Source organism: Lissotriton vulgaris, chromosome 9, assembly GCF_964263255.1.
Source record: "Lissotriton vulgaris chromosome 9, aLisVul1.2, whole genome shotgun sequence".
NCBI classification, from domain to species: domain Eukaryota; kingdom Metazoa; phylum Chordata; class Amphibia; order Caudata; family Salamandridae; genus Lissotriton; species Lissotriton vulgaris.
The window spans coordinates 132,856,170-132,879,868 of record NC_141697.1 but is presented as its reverse complement, the minus strand read 5'-3'; the positions used below and the strand labels follow the sequence as shown (position 1 = coordinate 132,879,868).

Below are 23,699 nucleotides of genomic sequence, written 5' to 3'. Positions count from 1 at the left end.
GGAACATTCTTTCTGACTACTTTTGGCAAAAGTCTAATTTCCTGTGGTTCAAACATCTCTTAAAGTCAAGTCAAGTAAAGTCAGAGAATTTGTATAGCGCACTACATACCCAGAGGGTCTCAAGGCGCTTGAGGGGGGGTGGGGAATTACTTGTCGAATATCCACGTTTTAAGTTGCTTTCTGAATGCTAGGTGGTTCTGGGTAAGGCGAAGGTAAGTGGGAAGTGAGTTCCAGGTTTTAGCTGCCAGGTAGGAAAAGGATCTACCTCCCATGGTGGTTTTGTTGATGCGAGGTACAGTGGCAAGGGCTTGGTTGGATGATCGTAGCTGGCGGGAGGGGGTGTAGAAGGACAGTCGTGTGTTGAGGCATTCTGGTCCGATTTCGTAGAGTGCTTTGTGTGCGTGGGTTAGGAGCCGGAAAGTGATCCTCTTATTGACGGGAAGCCAGTGGAGGTTTTTCAGGTGACCAGAGATATGTTCTTTACGCGGGATGTCTAATATGAGCCTGGCTGAGGCGTTTTGGATTCGTTGGAGTTTTTTCTGGAGTTTAGCGGTAGTACCGGCGTAGAGGGTGTTTCCATAGTCCAGTCGGCTCGTGACCAGAGCGTGGGTGACCGTTTTCCTAGTTTCGGTGGGGATCCAATGAAATGTTTTTTTGAGCATGCGAAGAATGTTGAAGCAGGATGAGGAGACGGCGTTGACTTGTCTGTTCATTGAAAGTGAGGAATCCAGGATGACGCCCAGGTTCCGTGCGTGGTCTGTCGGGATGGGTGCTTTTCCAAGGGCTTCTGGCCACCAAGAGTCGTCCCATGCGGAGGGGGAGGTACCTAAGATGAGGACTTCTGTTTTGTCTGAGTTCAGTTTCAGGCGGCTGTGTTTCATCCATTCGGCTACTTCTTTCATTCCTTCGTGTAGGTTAGTTTTGGCGGTGCTAGGGTCATTGGTGAGTGATAGGATCAGTTGAGTGTCATCCGCGTAGGAGATGATGTTGAGGTTGTGTTGGCGTGCGATGACCGCGAGGGGGCTCATGTACACGTTGAAGAGGGTGGGGGTGAGTGAAGATCCTTGTGGTACGCCGCAGATGACTTCAGTGGCCTCTGACTTGAATGGTGGAAGGCGGACTCTCTGGGTTCTTCCGGTGAGGAACGAGGTGATCCATTCTAGTGCTTTTCCTTGGATTCCGATGTTTCTGAGGCGCTGTAGAAGGGTGCTATGGCAGACTGTGTCGAAGGCTGCGGAGAGGTCGAGGAGGATGAGGGCGACTGTGTCTCCATTGTCCAGTAGAGTTCGAATGTCGTCTGTTGCTGCGATGAGGGCGGTCTCTGTGCTGTGTTTTGCTCGGAAGCCGGACTGTGAGGAGTCGAGGGATTTGTTGGCTTCGAGGAAGGCGGCGAGCTGGTTGTTGACAGCTTTTTCGATGACTTTGGCCGGGAATGGAAGGAGCGAGATGGGGCGGTAATTTTTGAGTTCGGTGGGGTCCGCTGTGGGTTTTTTCAGAAGGGCGCTGAGTTCAGCGTGTTTCCAGCTTTCCGGGAAGGTGGCGGAGTTGAGGGAGCAGTTGATGACGTCTCGGAGGTGCGGTGCTATGATGGAGTCTGCTTTGTTGAAGATGTGGTGAGGGCATGGGTCTGTGGGGGATCCTGAGTGGATGGAGTTCATCAGGCGGATGGTGTCCTCAGTGGAGTTTGGGTTCCAGTCATTAAGGATGTTCGAGGGGGGTGAAGGTCCAGCGGATGGTTGGGTGGGTTGGTCTCCGGGTTGGTTGTCGAAGCTGTTGTGGATGTCTGCAATTTTGTTGTGGAAGAATGAAGCTAGGGAGTCGCAGAGGGCTTGAGAGGGGGTGATGTCGTTAGAGTTGGCCGAGGGATTGGTAAATTCCTTGACGATGTTGAAAAGTTCCTTGCTGTTGTGGGCGTTGTTATCTAGTCGGTCCTTGAAGGCGGTTTTCTTGGCCTTTCGGATCAGTTGGTGGTGTATGCGGGTGGCGTTTTTGAAGGCGTCCTTGGTGCTGGTGGTTGGGTCTTTTTTCCAGGCCTTCTCAAGGGAGCGGCAGAGTTTCTTGGATTTCTTAAGATCATCGTTGAACCATGAGGCCTTCTTGCTGCCAAGTTTGCTTTGTCGTTTTTTCAGTGGTGCTAGGATGTCGGCGCTGTTGGATAACCATAGGGTGAGGTTGGTGGCGGCTTGGTCGGGGTTTGAGGAGTGGGCTGGGGGGTTTAGAAGAAGCGATGAGGAGATCTGGTCGATGGTGATTTTGTTCCAGTTTCTTTGCAGAGTTGGTAGGGGGTGGTTGTTGGGTTTGGGCTTGTTGTAGGTAAAGTGAACGCAGCTGTGGTCAGTCCAGAGGAGAGCCGTAGTGTGGCTGAAGGAGACATGATTGCTGGAGGTGAAGATAGGGTCGAGGGTGTGACCTGCGATGTGGGTGGGGGAAGTGACCAGTTGTTTAAGTCTGAGGTTGGCGAGGTTGTCCAAAAGGGTGGTGGAGTTGCGGTCGTTGTTCTTTTCAAGGTGAAAATTGAGGTCTCCCAGAAGGATGTAATCTTTGGAGGGGAGCGCGTGTGGAGTGATGAAGTCCGTGATGTCCTCACTAAATTGTGCGCGGGGTCCTGGTGGTCTGTAAAGGAGGGTGCCTCTGAGTGTGGTCTTGGGGTCGATGTGGATCTGGAAGTGAAGGTGTTCAGAGTTGGCGAGATTGACGTCAGAGCTGGTTGAGATGTGGATGGATTTCTTATGGACGATAGCGATTCCTCCTCCTGTGTGGCCGGTACGGTCCTTGCGTATGATCTTATAATCTTCTGGGATGGCAATGGTGATGTCTGGGGCGGAGGAGGCGTTCATCCATGTTTCTGTTAGGAAGGCGACGTCCGGAGAGATGGTGTCTAGTAGATTCCATAGGTCAATGGCGTGCCTGTGGACGATCGGGTGTTGAGCAAGATGCATTGTAGGTGGTTGGGGTCGGGAATCTGTGGTGTGGTCGTAGCGGAGTTGTTGTCGGTGCCGATGAATTTGCAGGAGTAGCATGAGAAAGGTCCATGGGTGTGTCCAGGAGCGGCTTGGACGCAGTTGGGGGAGCGGCCGGGGTTAAGGGCTAGGAGGGTGGTGGCATCGTAGGTAATGCGGGAGGGCTGGGCAATGCGAGGGCCAGGGGGTCTGGCGCTGGGCGCGGTCCAGGCGCGGACGGGCGTAGACGGGCTTACCTTTGGCGCACCTTCGGCATGTCCGTAGCGCGTGGACGCTGCGCGTGGGTGTATCTGTCCATAAAAGGATAGTGGGGGGGCGGAGCGTGGGAGGGTCAGCTTGGGAGGCGGGAGTGGGGAGGAGACACTGGGGCAGGTAAACAAACAACAACAGCAAAATGGCGGTGGGGTAGCGCGATTTCAGCAGTCCCCGCGCTAAAGTTGCCAGATATCAGGAACACTGATCAGAACAATAATATAAATTATAGCGCAGGAAAAACGCTATTAGTTAAAAGTTAATTACAATTCTTAACAGAAAGAAAAACGAAAAACGATACCAAGCGCTATACAGGAGCGCTATGCAGGGGAGAAGGCAGGCGCTGTGCAGCAGTACACTCTCTGTGGGGTAGGGCTCGAGGAGGAGCGAGTGGGGGCGACCTCTGAGAGCGAGAGTCAGACGGTCACAGGGCAGAGGGGGACGGGGTCTGCAGGTCGATACTAGTGTGTGGGAGGGTCAGCTTGGGAGGCGGGAGCGGGGAGGAGACTCTGGGGCAGGTAAACAAACAACAACAGCAAAATGGCGGTGGGGTAGCGCGATTTCAGCAGTCCCAGCGCTAAAGTTGCCAGATATCAGGAACACTGATCAGAACAATAATATAAATTATAGCGCAGGAAAAACGCTATTAGTTAAAAGTTAATTACAATTCTTAACAGAAAGAAAAACGAAAAACGATACCAAGCGCTATACAGGAGCGCTAACAGTGGTGGCTGGCATGTCTCGAGAGTGGTGAGGCAAGGAACAAACAAATATAAAAGGCACTTACCTCTTCTAGCAGCGCAACGTCCTCCTCGATCCTTCTGTCCTAGCAGGCTCGTGACTCCCAGGCCAATCCTGGCGCTGCTCTTAGGCAGCATGAAAGCAGTGCTAGGATTGGTGGGAGCTACCTCTATCAGCGCTTTCAGGAGCACTGTGGGCCTTTGATTTCTCTAACTCAGCTGTCTTAAGACAGCTGAGTTAGAGAGTTTTAAAATGCACATGCCTGGCTGGCCGTCGCCAGACAGTAGACCAAAGAGACATGCGCATTTTAAACTCCAGAGCACAAAGCTCCCTGCTGCCAGTCAGCAGCAATGACCCTGCCCCGCCCTGAGGCTCAGTTTGGGACAGACCAGTTGCTGAGAAATAAAATGGCAATAAATAAACTTTATTGCCATTTTATTTTTCAGCTCTGGTCTGGGGTGTTTGTTTGTGGAGCGACGCTCCTCCGCTCAAACGGAGGAGCCGCCCTGCAACCTACTCTTTTTTAAGCATACCACCTAATGCTTCAATAGTTAGATTCTAGTTGACAGAATCTGTTTTTAGTAGGAATTGTTCTTCTTTGGATAAAAAAAGCCTGATGATTGGGTTCTGCCGCCAAGCGGAAGTTATTTTTCTCATATTTTCTCTTCTTTTGGCTAAGACGCCATGTGAGGTTACGATCTGTTATATCCAGTGGTATTTATAGCTTGTAAATTGCCACCAAGGGTTATGATGTTGCCCTCTGCTATAGTTCTAGGTGTTGTATACTACTGGTGATGCTATCAACAGTTGTATGTGATTTTATAAAAATACTAAATCATTTGAATACTGGTTCTGAGAAACCATTTAGGTTAAGCTTTTAATCCAAATTTCCATGATGAATGGTATTTACCATTTGGCCGTAACCAATGCATAGCATTAATTTTTTGATGAACGTTTTAAGTTTGATGTTTAACTAAATGAGTTTTCGATTATTTGGATTCTCTGAAATGGATTTCTAATATTTTGTTTTTCTGTTACTTTGCATACTACAGTTAATGACACTAATCACTTGTGCTGTTATTGCCTCTCTTAGAATGTGCCCATCTGTGTTTTAATTCAATTTTCCAGTTATTTGTATTTATTTACAGTCTTATTCTCTAACACTGCTTCACCAGGTGGTATTACAGCATTTTACATTGTAACAACATTTACTTATTACATGACATACTATGCATACAAGTAACATACATCTCATAGCATAGTTGAAACAAAAACAACAAAAAAAGAGAAGTGGGGGGGTTAGAGGTTTTTGGGAAGTGTACAGTGTGAAAAAAACATTAGGAGGAAGCTTGATGCATGAAGGGGAGAACGGGGGGGGAGAGAGACTAACAGGGCATGGATTAGTTCTGTTCAGTTTTTTACCATTAGTGGTTTTTACATAGAAAAGTTTTAAGTTGCTTCCTGAAAGCAAGGATGCTGGGTGCCATTCCTAATTGGTTGGGTAAGGAGTTACAAAAATGTGAGAGCAGCACCTGAGAAAGGTTCTTTGAGATAAAGCTATCATTTAGTCTTGCATACAAGCATGCTTACTTGTGGTGGGAAAACCAAGTAATAATGGTATATGCATTCCCTTATCTGTCAGGAGAAAATGTGGTTACATACCTAAAGCATAATGAAATGTAAGAGGCTGGAGATGAGGCTGATGTTTCCTGTGTGTTTTATGTAGCATATGTTTGGAAATTAAAAGTATATATTTTCCCTAGTCATCAGTTTTTTTGGCTGCTGAGAAAATCGTAGTTGCAGGAAAGCCATGTCTATGTACACTGGAAAAGCTCCTTCTCTTACTGACATCAAAAGTGGAGATGGCAACATTATCTGTGCTTTGTTTTTCAACTATATGATACCCCCGGGTCTTGCGCTATATAAAACTCCAAAAATAAATAAATAAATAAATACATTTTATCATAGCTTAAAAGCAGTATCAAATATTTTGTTTCAAACAATGTGCAGGTTTAGGTCCTCTGGCATCTCCCACTTAATGCTTCTAAAATTTAGGAAGGGTGCCAGAAGTACTTTGAAAGTATCTGTCAGAAGGCTCTGATCTGAATTCTGAGTCCAATGGGAGTAATTAACTTTTCTGCGCTTTTTAGTATTCACAATTAACTGTACACATAGGGAAATTGTTGTTTTGCAGTAGACCTGGGGAAAGGGAAATTGGATGAGAAAGAAAACCGACACTGAAGATCACCCCGCTGCCTCGTCACTGCGCTGAGCACCGACATCTGTTGTGTGATAATGGATTTCTAAAGAGTAGATTAATGAATGAGTGAATGAAGGAGTGAATAATGTTGTTATTAATTCGATTAATTACAATTAAGTTAATAAATATTACACGCACTAAATAAATAATCAATGTAAATTTGCAGTCTCTTAAAACTACAGGATTACTTGTATTAAAATACACTTGGCACATGCATCGGGCATGTTCTATAAAAGCATGCCTATAGATTTAATATGGCATAAAGGTCGACCTAAAGTAGTAAACATCATATGAGTGTAGTCTTCTCATCAAGGGGTTGCTTACCTTTTAGATTTCATATTGTTCCATAATTTGCTCACATATTTACTAAACCAGACACGTTCTGTTATATCGCTGCTGTTAAACCACAGCGCGTTTGCTTCCTTTCAAGTGTAAGTCGTATTTTTTAACAACATTGATTTAAGTGAAATGCGCCATGCCTATAAAAATTCGGGACAACAACAAAGTAGTTGTATTAAAGATTTCTTTATGTAGTGACAGAACCTGAAGTACTTATTGACAGTTGGTCTATTCCTCCAGGACACCCTAAACACATCAGAAGACAAGACCATGAATCTTGCATGCAGGATATGGTTCCTGCGGGGTCAACTTAGTGCCTTTTTTAAAATAAGGCTATACGCAATTTGTTTCATAGGAATCACAAACTAGGGCGGAGTGTGCAGCTCATTTAAGTTTTTCTAAGTTGGCATCCCTTGATAGCGCCAAGACTTGATTTTTTAAGGTGGCTTTTAAAGCTGCTTACATAAGGGAGCTTGTAAGATTTTCCATGATGAGGTTTAGGTCTTTAATGTCTGCTGGTAGGTGGGTTAACCATGGTTTGAGCGCCTATTTATGAATTTCTTGTATCACCCTCTTCAGTGTGTCTGGTTTAGCATTTGTTACTAGGTGATGGTATTTAAAGATTGAAGACTTGCATACAAGATCCTGCCGGAGTAGACCGAACTCTTAACACATCTGCACTTGTAGGGTATACTGAGGGAGGTGGAATAGTTGTCTGTCTGTTTTACAATGAAGAGTGTTCAGGACTTGTAGAAATGCATACGGGAAAGCCTGGTGGCTGTTAGAAATTGTAGTTATCAATTTAGCTTTGGTGACACTTGAGATTGCTTCTGCTGATGGGCTATGCAAACGAGGCTGCAATTTGCTCAGATCAAATGTTAAATTGCTAGTTTTTTCAATTAATCAATCAATCAGAACATTTGTAAAGCAAACTACTCACCCGTGCAGGTCTCAAGGCGCTGGGGGTAGGTGGGTGCTGCTACTGCTCGAATAGCCTGGTCTTGAGAAGTCTTCTGAAGGTTAGCAGGTCCTGGGTGTGCCGTAGGGGGGTGGGGAGGGTGTTCCATGTCTTGGCAGCAAGGTGAGAGAACGATCTGCCACTGGAGGTCGCTCTTCAGATGCGGGGGACGGTGGCGAGGGAGAGGTCGGTGGAGCGGAGCTGGCGGTTGGGGGTGTAGAAGGTGAGACGTTTGTTGAGGTATGCTGGTCCGGTGTCGTGGAGTGCCTTGTGTGCGTGGGTGAGGAGCTTGAAGGTGATCCTCTTGTTGATGGGGAGCCAGTGCAGGTCTTTCAGGTAGGGTGTGATGTAGCTGCTGCAAGGGATGTCGAGGACCAGGTGTGCAGAGGTGTTCTGAATGCGTTGTAGTCGTTTCAGGAGTTTGGCAGAGGCTCCTGCGTAAAGGGCGTTTACGTATTCCAACCTGCTGTTGACGAGGGCCTCGATGACCGTTCTTCTTGTTTCGGCGGGGATCCACGAGTAGAACTTGCGGAGCATGCAGAGGGTGTTGAAGAAGTAGACGAGACAGCGTTTACCTGCTTAGTCATGGAGAGAGTAGAGTCGAGGATGAACCCATGGTTGTGTGCGTGGTCAGTGGATGTTGGTGCTGTTGCCAGTGAGGTCGGCCATCAGGAGTCGTCCCAGGCCGAGGGGGTGGAGCCGAGGATGAGGACTTCTGTCTTGACCGAGTTTAGCTTCAGGCGGCTGTTCATCATGCACTCGGCGACGGCTTTCATTCCTTCATGGAGGTTGGTTTTGGCAGTGAGGGGGTCCTTGGTGAGGGATAGGATGAGCTGAGTGTCGTGGCCATAGGAGATGATGTTGAGGTCATTCAGTCGGGCGACGTGGGCAAGCGGTGCCGTGTAGATGTTGAACAATGTCGGGCTGAGGGATGAGCCCTGGGGTACGCCGCAGATGATCTTAGTGGCTTCGGAGCGGAAAGGAGGGAGGCGGACGATCTGGGTTCTGCGGGAAAGGAAGGATATAGTCCAGTCCAGAACATTGTCTCGGATCCCTGCGTCGTGGAGGCGTGTGCGTAGGGTGCGGTGGCAAACAGTGTCGAAGGTGGCTGACCGGTCCAGGAGGATGAGGGCCGCGGTTTCGCCTTTGTCCAGCAGGGCCCTGATGTTGTTGGTGGCGGTGATGAGGGCAGTTTTGGTGCTGTGGTTGCTGCGGAACCCGGACTGGGACGGGTCCAGGATGCTTTCTCCTTCAGGTAGCGGGTCAGTTGTCTGTTGATGGTCTTCTCGTCTTGGGTTTTTTGAGTAGGGCGTTGATCTCGGCGTGCTTCCAGCTTTCCGGGAAGGTCGCTGTCTGGAAGGAGATGTTGATGGCTTTCCGGAGATGGGGTGCAATGGTGGTGCTGGGTTTGTTGAAGATGTGGTGTGGGCATGGGCCTGACAGAGATCCGGAGTGGATGGTGTTCATGATTTTGATGGTGTCGTCATTGCTTATGTTGGTCCAGGAGAGCCGGGGTTCGATGCAGATGGTGGCCATGGGGGCGAGGGTTTCAGTGGCTGTCGGGGCCGTCGTGACGTTGAAGCTGGCGTGGATGTCTGCGATCTTGCAGTGGAAGAAGGTGGCAACGGAGGCATACAGGTCTTGCGAGGGTGGGATGTCGTTGGTGTTGGAGCAGGGGTTGGAGAGTTCCTTCACGATGTTGAAGAGCTCTTTGCTGTTGTGTGCGTTGTCGTCTAGACGGTCTTTGAAGGAGGCTTTTTTGGCAGATCAGATGAGGTGATGGTGTTGGCGCATGGCGTTCTTGTGGGCTGCGGAGTTGTCCAGTGTTGAGTCACGGTGCCATGGCTTTTCTATTTTTCTGCAAGTTTGCTTGGAAGCCTGGAGGTCTTCGGTGAACCAGCTGGCTTTCTTGCTGGTGTCTGTTGGAGGGTTCCTATATCGGGCAAGGGTGTTGGTCCAGTCGTCGATCCACTGTCTGAGGTTGCAGGCGGCGGTGTCAGGGTCGGTCGGTTTGGCGGGTGGGCTCCGGGCGAGGGTGGTTGTTAGCTCGTCGTCTGTGACTTTGCTCCAGCGCGGCTAGGGATCTGTTGGGTGCTGTGGTGCGTGGTGGGTTTCCGGAAGGTGAAGTGGATGCAGCAATGGTCGGTCCAATGGAGTGCGGTGGAGGAGACGTGGGAGCTTGTGTTAGATGAGTATTGGGTTTGCTAGTAACCAATAACCAGATCATAGGTAATTGTACATTGGGGTATATGCTATCTTTGACTGACCCAGAGACCAAAACTGAGTAGGCTCAATTTTGGTTTTCCCAAACACCCTTACATTGGTTTTGGCCTCGTTGACCAACAGTTTACTAGTTTAGTTGTAGATGTTCAATTTGGCCAGTGCCCTTTGCATACAAATTTTTGTGTGATAGTAAAATCACCAGATCCTTCCACATATTGGATAATGTGAATCTTGAATGAGCCAAGCCTAGGAGGCAAGGACTCCAGTAAGGCCATACCAAGGTCAGCTGTGTAGATTTAAACAATAGAAGCACCGAAACACATGCTTGTTGTTAGACCCCGAGTTATTTGTATTGATTCTGCAGCTTTGTCAGGATTATTATCTTTAGTACCTTATCTCTGTATTTAACTCTTGTTGTAACAAATGACACACCTTCAGAATATCTCTGTTTCTGGGTGTCTGTGACTTCACTTTCTGGTGGTTTGACTGGAGAGACACTGCAGCGAGCACTGTATTAACGTGCCGCCGACCTTTTGGAAACTGAAGGAAGACCATGAGACTTGAGCCACTTCTGATATTATTCTCTATCTGGGCGGACACTGTGAAGATGTAAGAGTACACGAGACTAGAGCCGAGACGGTGGTTCCTACCCCACCCACCTGGGTGGTTGTGTGGGGTGGCCGGTGATAATTGCCCTAGGTTTAGCCAGGGCCGTGAAGAATAGAGTACCCATGTCCTGATGAAGCCTATATCATCTGGCTGAAACGCGACTGCGTCGACACCTTATGCTTTGAACGGAGTCCCCTGTTAAAATTTAAGGAAGATTTGATTTTTTCCTAGGTGCACCAACACAAATGTAGGCTGGGTTGATGAGTTAACCTCCTGGTGTTTTGTTTTTGGGACTACCATTTTGTTGTATACTCCACCCCAATTTAAGAGGAGGTACATATGTAAATTGGTGTATATATATATTTTATATATTTTCTGTCTTAGGGGTACAGAGAAGTGTTTTTAATATTGTAAATGTTTTGTATATTTGTATATAATGTACATGTGATGTGTTGTATATAGACTGTTATTTGTTTATATTGTGTCTCTCTGGCTTTTCGCTCATATATGTGTATATGAATTAATATATACTTATTCTGCGTATAATTCGTAAATCACAAGACAATTAATTGTTTCTTGTTCGATAATTAAAAGTGGATTGATCCCTTCAGTACAATTTGTTTCTACTTTTTCATCCTTGGATGTCTCCTGCTCAGGTAGGGGAGGGAGAGGTGGGTAGAACCCCTAACCATTTTTTCTAGTCTTCAGTAGAACACTGACATGTCTAGTATTGAAATCAAAATAATATCAATGTAATTAGTATTAGTAGGAATCTTTTGTAACCTTACTCCCTTCTCTGATAAAGGTAAATACCTTCTGCTTCTGTGTGTACACCCTCTCTTATTTTCATATACATTCAAGATAATTTCCTAAATTGTAACATAAACATTCATCAATATAATCTAGTTCACATTGATACTAAATAAATCACTTCCTCGAGTGCATAATACTGCCTTAAATACAACATGTGCATTAAGAAAAATATCAACAGCCATTAAGGAAGTGAGGATTCTACTAGTTCCTCACACATCAGCAGTCTTTAAGGCGGTTAGGATCATTCTGGTTTCTCACATGTCAGCGGCCTTTAAGTAGATGAGGAACTTTGTGATTCCTCGCAAACTTTAGTATCCAGATGTGCAAAAAGAAATTAGACGTTTATACTCCTTCTTCGTTATCTTTGAAACAGTACTTCTATTAAGTATTATTCCCAGAGTACAAAATCTCTCTATTCAGCCATGACTTTATCCAAAAAAGTCTCTATGTTTTTCTCAGGGTCTAGCAATACATTTCTGACTACCCCAGCGAAGTACCTCAATTGCCTAGCAAGGACTCGCTGAACCCAGAGAAAACAAACTCGATAACTTCAAGAACGTTACCTCTATTTTCAAATGTCATTATAGCTCTGTGGCTTTATGAGAAATGTAGTTTCCTGAGTTGAGCTCAGACCCCTTTGGCACCCTCAAAGTTGCCAAGGTTTTCACTAAGCAGCCCCAACAGTATAAAGGCAGTCTTTCCTTCCTCAGAATGGGCATAACTCTTGTGAGTTCAGGGTATGGAGCTCATGTACCCGGCGAGTGCTCAAATGTAAAATAAATTCCCAAAGATCATTACCCTATCCTCGTGAAAACTGGTTTCAGTGTAAAAGATCATTTTATAAAGGAGATCAGGATTAGGGTTTACTCCAGGAGTAATATTGGGCATTGTATATAACATTGGAGCTTCTTTTAAGGTTTTTTTTTGTTGGAATACATTTGACAGTGCAATTTTTATAATCTCTCAGATTAATGGTAGTGTTAGGCCACATTACCAATTCTACTACTCCATATGGTAGCCCATCCACTTCTGCTTAATTAAACCTGTGAAATTTGAAAAGCCCAAAATGTTATCTCACTTTGTATAGTGTCAATTTATCAATGTATAAGCATATCAATATTGCAAATTACATGTGGGGATTTCTCTAGTAGTATTCAATTCGATTGAATAATCTTTATTCTTTTTCATGTATGTATAATGACGTGCTGGTGAGAATTTTGTTGTTTCATGGGAAGTTCACTGTGGTTCACAAATGGTAACACAGTGGACCAACACTTTTGGGAAAATATGCTAATCCCTCTTTGGTTTAAATTACAGGGAATGCTTAGTTATTTGTGTTGAGCTCTGTCTCTTTTTCTGTCTCTCTCTCTCTCACATGTTAGCTATGGCGTGCTGCTGTGGGAGCTCCTGACGGGAGAAGTGCCCTTCAAAGGAATCGATGGTCTTGCTGTTGCCTACGGAGTTGCCATGAACAAATTAGCTCTTCCTATTCCTTCCACCTGTCCAGAGCCTTTCACAAAGCTAATGGAAGGTAATGCATGAGGGGGTATCTGTAGGTAGTAGGTGTGCAGTATGTGCAAAAAAGGAAACTATATGTTGCTTGGTCTGGGGCCACACAGCAAGACCATTGTGTGCCCATGTTGCATGTTTGAAGATGTATTTTACGAGGGGAAATAGAGATTTGTGGTGGCTGTAAGCCTAAAGGGAACCCTATTGCTACATAAGCCATCCTTTTACCTCGCCCTGATATTCAGCTGTCAATCCACAGAGAGGAGCATATTTATTATTATTTGACGCAAAGCAACAACCAAATTTGCGTCATTGCATTAAACGGATAGAGCAGAACAATGACATAGCTACTAACAAATGACACTTTTTAGGTCTCGTCTAGCGAATGCAGCGCATGCGCTGCTCCGCCTTGGCTTGACTACTCTTGTCGGTTTGGTGCGTGAAGTGAGACAAACCATGTGCGCGCACGGACAGGCGATGTGCACGCGCATGGTGTCTCCTCTCTGCCTGACACGCTCCCACAGCGCGCTCCCACCACGCTCTTGTTTTACTATGAGGTGGATGTGACTTTCATCAGCATCAATCTGGAATTTTAACTTTTTCTGTTGATATAGCTGCTTCTGGATACACATGTTAGAGAGGAGCAGAACTATTGCTGTAAGCTGTATGCAGTACATTTGACTTAAGAACTTCATAGCGGAAGAACGGGTAAAATGTTATTTCTGTGCAAGTGTTTAGAGTAGGGTGAAATGGGGTGACTGTCTCTTATGCCCTGAAATGTCAGTGATGTGTAAAATTGTTGTTTAGCCAAGATATGATTTAAAAGGCTTGTGATCTTACTGCAGCCTCCCTCTCCATGTTAAGAAACGTTGCCTCCATTCACCTATGCAGCATTAAGTTTGCTAGTGGTTAATGAGATTTGTAAGTTTTGGGGGGGTTGCAGAATTTGGTTTGAGTCTTTTTAAAACATTCTTTTGCTGATGAGTAGTATGGATTGGTTTTCAGTTTAAAAACTTTACACTGTACCTATTGTTTAAATTTTGGTTTTATTCATGCTTGATTGAGAGTCTGGCGAAGGAGAGGGCATTAGACAGATGTATGCTAAGTATGTATGTATAGACAGATGCCAAGGATATTGAGATGCATGCCACAGACTAGATGTGTGCCTTTAAGAAGGCGCATGAGCATTGGGAGGCTGATACCTGGGGTAGCAAGTTCAGTCCATTTACGATAGTAGTTTGAAGGTCCTCACATAAATGTACAAATCGTTTTATTTGTATGCTAGTATATGCATAATGTATCAGAGAGGGTAGCACACATTTGTCATGTGCACATCACAATGACTTAATATTCCTTAGTGAGACATGATATCATGTGTTAGTTTGGTATGAATTTTGATGCAGGGAATTTATTGGTAAGGAGGATGTTGAAACAATTGTTATATGCCAAACTGCTCTGGAGTGCTCTGAGAACATCGCTTTTAGAGGTAGTTTGATTAAATGACCTTGAGATCAAATCATTATTGATATACCTGCATTCAGCAGTAGGTGACTTCTTATTAGTGTCCGTGAAAATGAAAGTAAGAACAAATAAAAGGGAGCAGAATGTAGAAAACAAAGGGAGTAGGAAAATATAGCGATACCTGTCGGAGAGAGCAATCCTGTGATTGGGTGGATTTGGCAATTTGTTTCTAGGAGGTTGAAAAGCTTTTACTTTGTTCTGGTGGAAAGTAGTACATTTGTGGGGAATTTGTGATGGTATTTATGTTGTGGTTCATGCTTGGATACCTTTTAAATTAGCTTGAAGTAATTTCTTGCTCATCCAAAATATAATTTGTAGACTTTCTTTAGACTGTGGATTGCCTGTGTTGCACCCTTTCCAATCTATTAATTCTGTGGTATGGTTCGATTTTGTCACTTATCTGTTTTGTACCATTTAAAGATATTTAGGGAGGGCTGTTGGCCCGAAGGAGGAAAGGTCAGGTCTTATTGCATTGCAAATTATGGTATAGCTTACAGTCTTCTTTTGGAAACAAAGCATAGGGTGTTATCCACACTGGTGTTGCAAACCTTAGGAAGTTCCTAATGGCTATATTGAAAGAGTTGGGACATTCTTCAGTGCTTTAAAAAGATAATTTCCTAGTTGGGGCGAAATTCAGTAGGTATTTGTATCTGCTTATTTCTTCTTGGCATCACATGCATTAGTACTCAAACCTGGTGTGAATTCTGGTTTGTGGCACATGGATTAATTCTTCTTGTAGAGTAGGAAATCTAGACCCCACCACTCCATGTCAGTAAAAACAAGCATTTGCAATGCAATAGGTCTCGCATTTACACAAGTTTAAGCTTTTGTCATTGTAAATGACAATGCCTTTTATTTAAGTTTTAAAAACGAAAACAAAACTAAAAGGTTATTTGTAATGTGAACTTCTCAAAATTGCGTAAATGCGAGACCTATTGCATTGCAAATGCTTGTTCTCTCTCAGCCTGCGCTGCCGCACTTTAGGGAGCATTGAGCCACGCACACATTCTTGCAGCATGGTGTGCAAGTGTGAGCGTGTGATGTCTAGCATAGGCTTTGCACTGGTAGGATACCTTGCAGTATAAAATACTATTCTTGATATGATTTAAAACTTTTCCAGGTTTGCATGTGTGCTGTACAGTACAACACACATGCAAAGCGGAGAAGTTTAGAGAACAATGTTACACCTGTCTCGAGGTGGTGTACTGTTTAGTCACAATGTTCTGTCTACCCTCGTTTAGTACATAGGAATGGCTGTCAGAATCCATGGATGGTTGCTTAGGAACACTCATGTACCACCCACGGTATGCCTGCTTCTGTCAAAGTAACTCAAAGTAGCGCATAGCACTACTTTGCATTATGAAAAGGCTACTTTCCAGCGCAAGACGTGAATTCAAATTCTACACTTTGCCCTGGTTTTTGTCACTTCGGTGATGCAAACAAAAGCCAGTGTAAATCTGCCCTGAGATGTCCAGACTGGCCAAGCGGGTTTACAACATAATATTCCTGTTTGCAAACTGAAGCCCTCATAATATGTGGCCCGGGTTAAAAAAGAGAGTAATGGTTAGAAACGCATAATTCCTGCGACTGCGCATGGTTTATTAGTTGTTCTGTACATGATGGTCCATTATTTGTTTTGTACATGTAGGCGATGCATTGTCTCTTGGGTGAATGTGTAGTGGAAAAGACATTTAGAGCACCTTGTGCATGTGCACTGGTTGCATGGTGGTTAGCAAGTACTTACTTAGAGATGGCAGTCCTAATTCCAGATGTAAGACAGATTTCTGTGTCATGGTTACAATCCCTGGTTCCCAGATGGTATGGGGAAAAGGGAGTGCTTGGTGCTGACAAGAGGCAAATAAGGTATGGGTAGAAGGTAATTCTTCTTTGCTTCAAAAGCAGCTAATTCTTTTACATAGCCTCTGGTTTTTCAGTGTTCCGATCCACAGGTCTGGGCCTTCTGCTTTCTGTGATTGCCAGACAATAAATGCCTTAGGATACTTCTGGGTGGTGAACATCCTTTGGGATGCGTAGCTTGGTTGAAAATATGATTTTCATTGCGCCTGATCACATCAGTGGGATGATGCAGAGGAAGAAGAGATTTCACTACTGCCAAAGGTAGTGGGGGCAGTATTAGTACCCAGGATAATGCAATGTGCATGCTAGATTGCAAGAGATCAAGTGGTGTGCCTGGCACGCCCATAGCACTGAGGAGTGGTAAACACTCCTATAATTCCCTGATGAACATTAAGCGCATGTCTATTTCTACATTCTTGTGTCAAAGCACTTGCAATATTACACTGTGAATGTCAGAAATACAACACAAGAACTATCACCTGGCAAAAGATACTACCATCATCTACTGTCGAAACCATCACCTACAGTCGAATGAAACAACCATCCTTCCATGTGAAAGATACAACCATTGACATATAGTAAGACATACAATTGCCAGCATCTGGTAAAAGTGGCAACCATCCTCAGTAGGGACCCATTCAACCGTCCTCTACTGGTGAAAGATACAATCATTATCTACTGGTTAAAGATACACTCATCGAAACAAACATGTCAACGATGAAGAAGAAACGTTTGGTGTTGCAGGCATTGCTGTACTCCCATGTATATCCAGCATGGAAAGGTAGCAAAAAAGAGGGTGGTCTGACACTTCAAACAAAGAAAATAGTTCACAGTTCACATTAGTCTAAGGTAATGTTGATTCTTGGAGTCCTTAGTACTGTAATTTTCCTTAGAGAGCAGAAAATGCACGAGGATGCTAGCATATTATAACTTGTGAAAGAATACAATACTTTTCTCTGCAGTGTACATTGATTTAGAAAAACAGAAGACAAGGAAGGTGTGGGAATACACAAATCAACCAGTCAGTATGTTATGAATGCCTTCCCTACTCACATTTCTGTATATTTTTATCAGCCAATAAAATGCATCACAACCTCCACAGAAAATATATATATATATATTTTTTTATCCTCATATTGCGAAAGTTCTGTGTATTCGGAGTTTCAGGTGTCTGCCTCTGGTTTTGTTACCAATACTGCCCCTTGGTCTCTCTGGGTTGGGGAGTTTGTCATCTGTACAATGTTTTCTGAGGAGTACCCTTAAGCCTCTACATAGTGCCAAATCTGGTTTGGATGTGTGGGAGTGAGATAGCTATCAAGGCTACTCGACAAGTATCATACTTGTCTACCAGATGTTGTTTTCGCATTAATCATGGGACCGTGTGTACTGACCCTGTATTGGAGATTAGGTGGTTTTCAAAAATTTCCCAATATTTAAATCTCTTTCTGGTGTTTCCCTTCCTGTCTAGTTTGTTGATCCTTAAGACAGAATTCATCCAGTCTCTATGTGTAGGTGGAGATGGCCCAACCCATTTTATACAAATCTCCCTCCTAGCAATAACAATTAATACAAAGAGAAGATTTTCCTGACATTTGGTTAGTCCCCCTCTACCAATTGTATCTTCAATCCCAAAAAGAGTAAGGGTTGTACTTACAGTTAGCTGTTTCTGTATGATTAAGCTCACAGTCTTACCCACTTCTTTCCAAAATTCTTCCAATTGGGGGGCAGTTTCTGAACATGTGGACATCGTCTGCATTTTCTTCCCCACATTTCGGGCACTTTTTTAAGCCTGCGTTTTTAAATTTGGACAACTTTTTCGGAGTCCAGTATGCGCGATGTATAGTGTATAGATGGTTTCTTTTTAAAGCAGCAGACTTTAGAGTTGACCAGCATTTTTCCACCGATTTTTCCCAGGTTATATCTAGGTCATCCAAGTGTATGTCTCTCCCCCAGATTTGGTCTTCCATCCTCGTGTCTCCCTCTCCTGCAACTATAAACGCCCAGTACCATTTTGCCACCTCCTTAGTTATTGCTAGGGATTCTATCATTTCTTTTTCCAGCTTTTCATTCTCTTGATTGTTAATAGGAATGGTTTTCGCCCAGCTTGAGATTTGATAATATTTAAATTTGGAAACTGATCCATTGGTGATAGCTTGGAGTTTTTCCCATGTGATCAAAGTTGAGCCTTTTAATAGTTGACCCCTTGTTTCAAGGGAATTGCCATTGAGTCTTTTAGGCATTCTGGGGTTCCCGGTGAGTCCCATATTGGGGCCTTAACACTGTAGTATTGGATTTTCAAATTTACTCTTATTTGTACCCACAATTTTGCTTCCTCCCGTAAGGTCTTCAATTTAACTTTTTTAAAGTACTTAGGATGACCAAATTTGAATAAAAAATGATCTTCTGTTTCTGTCATTGCTTGTATGTATTTCGGATAGTGTTGATGACTTTTTAGTAGGGTCCGTATGTTTTTAAACTGAAACGCCTTATAATATTCCACCAGATCTGGGCTTGATAATCCTCCATCTTGTTTTCCCCTCCTGAGTTTCTTCCAAGAGATCCTGGTTCCCTTTGAGGCCCATATAAAGCTGATAATATCTCTCTGTGGTTTTTTTTAGAAGGGACTTTCCAAATTCTAGAGGAATGGTATTAAAAAGGAATGTATTCGTGGGCAGTATTGACATTTTAATAATATTTGATCTACCTAATGACTTAATGGTAAACTAGACCACACTTTGAGTAACTTTTTTACCTCTCCTGTTACTTTGTTGAGATTACGTTGCGGTATCTTATCTAGTTCTTGGTTCACTAGGATCCCTAAATATTTTATTTCCTTCTTGATGTTTGGACTTTGGAATTGAGTGTTCCAGGTCATGATCTCGGTCTTTGAATGGTTTACCAAATAACCTGAAACTTTCCCAAACTCCCTTATGATTTCTTCTATAGTTGTCTTTGCATTGATATAGTCGTCCGTAAAAATCATCAAATCATCTGCATATAATGCGATTTTTTTTCTCCCACATCTGATATCTAAAGGGGGTAATCTCTTTTGTATTTCTTAGTTTGTTCGTCAGCGGTTCAATATATAGATTGAAAAGCAGGGGCGAGAGGGGACACCCCTGCCTTGTTCCTCTTCCTATATTCACATTCTCAGTAAGACTGCCGTTAACTAAGATTTTTGACCTTGGTGTTTTATAGATCTGTTTCACGACATGCATGAATGGTTGACCTATGTTGCTTTTGGTCATGACTTTTTCTAGGAAGGACCAGTTGACTCTGTCGAACGCCTTAGCGGCGTCGACAGTGAGTATAGTAAGGGGGACTTTTTTTGTGTAGCTATGTCAATGGAGCTCAGGAGTTCGTGTGTAACTTCATGTAGTTGTCTCCCCTTAATAAATCCCTTTTGATCAGGGTTTATAAGTTGGTTCATTACTTTTCCCAGTCGAACTGCCATGATTTTTGTAAATATTTTGTAATCTGCATTGAGCAGCGATATAGGACGATATGATTCACATCTAGTAGGGTCCTTGCCAGGTTTTAGGATGATTGTGATTATTGCGTCATTCCAGGAATCTGGTATTTTGTTTTGTTGTTTAAAATCAGGTTTATCAGCTCCGTAATATGTGGTAGCAGGGTATCCCTTAATGCGATGTATATCTCATTTGGTAGGGCATCTGGCCCTGCTGCCTTTCCCTTTTTTTAAGCTTCTGATAATCTTATCTACTTCACTTGTTGAGATCTCTTTATTTAGTTCTTCCTTCTCTTCTTCCGTAAGGGCCAACGATGGGATGCCTTCTAAGTATGAGTCTATCTGGCTTTCTTGTGGGTTTGTGTCTTCCTAGTATAGCTCCGCAAAAAATCTCATAAACTCTCGTCTGATTATGTTTCCTTCAGTGCTTTGGTTTGTTTTACCTTCTTGATGGACTCTCTTTACTTTATTCCTGGTTTTATCTGTTTTTAATTTCCAAGAGAGCCACTTACCACATCCTTCCTCATATTCATGCTTTGCTAGTTTACTTGATTCCCACTTTGTGCGCACTCTGTCTTCGAGTATATCTTCCAATTTTTCTTTCTGGTTTTTTCTTTCTAGTTCTAGCTCTTTTTTCTTTGTTGTGTCTTGTTCCGCTGCTATTTGGGTATCAGAGAGGTTTATACTTTTCTCCAGGTCTGTTATTTCTTGTCGCATTTTTTTGGTTTTATATGCTCCCGAACTTAGTAACTTTCCTCTTAATACAGCTTTATATGTGTCCCAAGAAACCTGTTTTGTCGTACCGATTTTATTATTTTCAAAAAAGCTTTTTGTTTCCAGTTCAATTTCTTTCATAATTTGCTGGTCAAGTAAAATTGCTCTCTCTACCGTGAATCTTCTTTGTGTTTCGACTGATTTTATTTGAAGTGTTAGCTGGACCGCAGAGTGATCTGATAAGTGGGCTGGAAGGTGAGCTAGATTTTTTACACTACCTAATAGATCTTGGTCAATAAGGAAATAGTAAATTCTCGACCTATGCCCCAATTTTTTATTATGAAGCGTAAATGGGTGTTTTTTTTTCTCCTCTTTCTCTCTAGATGTCTATTAGTTCTAGGTCTCTTTTATAAATACCGATCCATTCTCTCATTTTCGGTAAGTTTGCATGTCTCCCTGGTGGGGATCTATCAATGCTAGGGTCCATTATAAGATTAAAGTCCCCCCCCCAGGATTATTGGAGAGGTGGCTTGTATTAAATGAGTGTCAAAAGCAGTACCTGAATTGTCCAGATTTCCGTGGGAGCGAGTGACCAAGTCTTCTACGATGATAATTTCCAAATTCCCAGTCACCCCTGCACCCGGATTGCTCCAAGCCCAGGAATGGAAGGGAAAGGGGAAGTGGATAACAAACAACAAAGAGAGGCTTCCACACTGGTGTCTTCGTCACTACCTCTGGAATGAGTAGCTGGGGAACACCTGCAACAGTTAACAGAACATTACTAACGTTCTAACCTTTTTGGGGAAAAACACCATCACTCACTCACCCTGCTCACTTCTCTCATACCTGATTCTGTTTGGAAATTGCCGCTCTCTTGCAGAGCCCAAAAGATGTTCATATGGGAAATTGAGGACTCTTAGTTGCTTGTGTCGAGTAATGGAATGTAGTGATGAGAAAAGTAGAGGTGGTAGACAACAGTATTACCATATGCATATAATATATACTCTCATTTACTTGTTGAATCACCGAAACTGACTGAAACTCCGAAATGTCTTTACTGTAGCTCAGAATATGTCCTTGACATTAACAGTTCTTATTTGAAACCAAACTTCACTTCTGACAATGGAAACTCTGACGCTGAAGAAACCCAAGAGCACAGGACAAAGATAGCGCCACCAGGAGTCTTTGAAAATATAATATTCTTACCGCGTAAATCTGAGGAGATGCGGAAGAATTACTTACCCACTGAAAAGTACTCTGGAGAATGCCGCTGACAAGGACAGAGTCTGCACCGCCGAACACTGGCAAGCGGAGAAGCGGCTTATGTTCCGGAATGCAGGAATCCGACTGGAATGGAACGAAAACACGCTCCCAAAGTTCCGAAATGAAGTCTCTGTGGATACTGACTGGAATTGGGCAAAACTTGGGAAATACGCGGTGATTTGACGGGAGCCAAAATCAGGGCGTCGAACTGCTTGAATTGAACAGTTGAAGTGCGCCTCATAGAACGCGCGGGACAAGGAAATGGCGGACTGATTGGAAAGACTAGAACGCTAACCCTACCAAATGGTGGCACGATCAGGAAGCGTACTAATCCTCACTCTGACGGTGGACATGGACTAATTTCTGAATGGAGCCCCAGAGTGGAAATGGTTGCCAAGCAGAAAATCTTCTCTTAACCATAGGGACAGACAGAGGTCTCTTAATGGAGCCCGGCATGGTCCTGACAGTACCCCCACCAAAGCCCCCTCCCTAGGTTTTAGAGGATGAATCTTATGGAATTCAGTGACCAATCTTGGAGCATGAACATTACTGCTGGCTTCCCACGACCTTTCCTCTGGGCCATAACCCTTCCAGTCCACTAAATAAAAGATTTTCCCTCCTTTAAGCTTAGAATCTAAGATTCTTTTGACCTCAAATTCTTCCGAACTCTGCACTTGGATTGGAGCTGGTGGTTGGACACGTCTGAAGTTTGGAGGGTTTCTTTTAATCAGCGAAACATGAAAAGTTGGGTGGATTTTCAAGGACTTTGGGAGAGCTACCCTGACACTCACCGGATTAACCATTCGAACCACAGGGTAGGGACCCACAAACCTAGGTTGGAACTTCCGATTCCCTCTCAACCGCATGCATCGAGTGGAAATCCACACCTTCTCTCCAGACTCATACATGGGACTCACTCTTCTCTTCTTAACTGCCTGCACCTTGTAAGCATCTTTTGCCTTCTTGAGATTGGAAGAGGCTACCTGATAGGATTTCTGTAACTCTTGTATCACCTCCCCCGCTGCAGGAACCTCAACATCCACCCGACCCACTAGCATGTTGGGATGACGACCAGAGTTCAGGAAGAATGGAGAAAACCCGGTAGAAGAATGGACTGCATTGTTGTAGGCAAATTCTGCAGTGCTCAACAAAGAGGGCCATTCCCCCTCCTGATCCATCAAATATAGCCGGAGACATTGTTCTAAATCCTGGTTCACTCGTTCCGTCTGTCCATCCGTTTCTGGGTGGAAACTGGTGGACAAACGAGAGTCGACTCCTAGACCTTTAAGAAAGGACTTCCAGAATCGAGAAACAAATTGAGGTTCCCGATCTGAAATAACCACTTTAAGAACCCCATGCAGTTTGACAATGTGTTCTATGAATAGTGTAGCTAACTGAGATGCTGTGGGGAGTGCCTTCAAAGGGACGAAATGACTCATTTTTGTAAACTGATCCACCACCACCCAAATGACTGAATAACCCTGGCTGGAAGGCAGATCGACAATGAAATCCATGGAGACTGTGTGCCAGGGGGATGGAGCTACTGGTAAAGGCATTAAAAGGCCTTGCGGGGATTGTCTCAAACTCTTGCCCTTAACACACGGTTCACAAGTGGCGATGTACTGCCTCACCTGAGCGTCCATGCCTGGCCAGAGGAAGATTCTCTTAATTAACTCCAAAGTCTTCTTGGCTCCTCTATGACTCGCTAATGGATGGTCATGAAAATGCTGAATGACTTCATTTTGCAACTCCTCACTGGGAACAAACATTTTTTCTTGCCAAAATGGTTTCTCATCTCTCACACTGCGATCTGGACCTTCCATTTCCCATTTGGAAAATTCTGTTTTAGCAAATTCTTCTTTAATCCGAGTCTCCAATTTATCTTCGACTGCAATGGCTACAATATTTTCCTCCGGAATGATAAATCCCTCCACTTTGGTTTTGGCTTCTTCTCCCATGCTCAGACGTGAAAGGGCGTCAGCTTTTCCATTTGAAGATCCAGGCTTGTAAGTTAAAATGAAATCATAGTCTGCAAAAAAGAGTGACCAGCGCAGTTGCCTGGGAGTCAACGTGCGAGCTGATTTGAGGAATTGCAAATTTCGATGATCAGTGAAGACTGTGACTACATGTTTCGCTCCCAACAAGTAGTGTCTCCACACTTTGAATGCCTCCTTGACTGCCAAAATCTCTTTATCAGCGATGGAGTAGTTG

General features: G+C 44.0%; 1 protein-coding gene across 1 annotated transcript in view; it reads left to right on the top strand.

Moving 5' to 3' along the window:
• MAP3K9 (mitogen-activated protein kinase kinase kinase 9) overlaps nucleotides 1-23,699 on the top strand; it is a 416,748-nt gene that overhangs the window by 179,535 nt on the left and 213,514 nt on the right. The window contains exon 4 of the mRNA XM_086936581.1: nucleotides 12,538-12,686. Within this exon, the coding sequence (XP_086792707.1) occupies nucleotides 12,538-12,686 (149 nt within the window). The remainder of the gene's footprint in view (nucleotides 1-12,537; nucleotides 12,687-23,699) is intronic.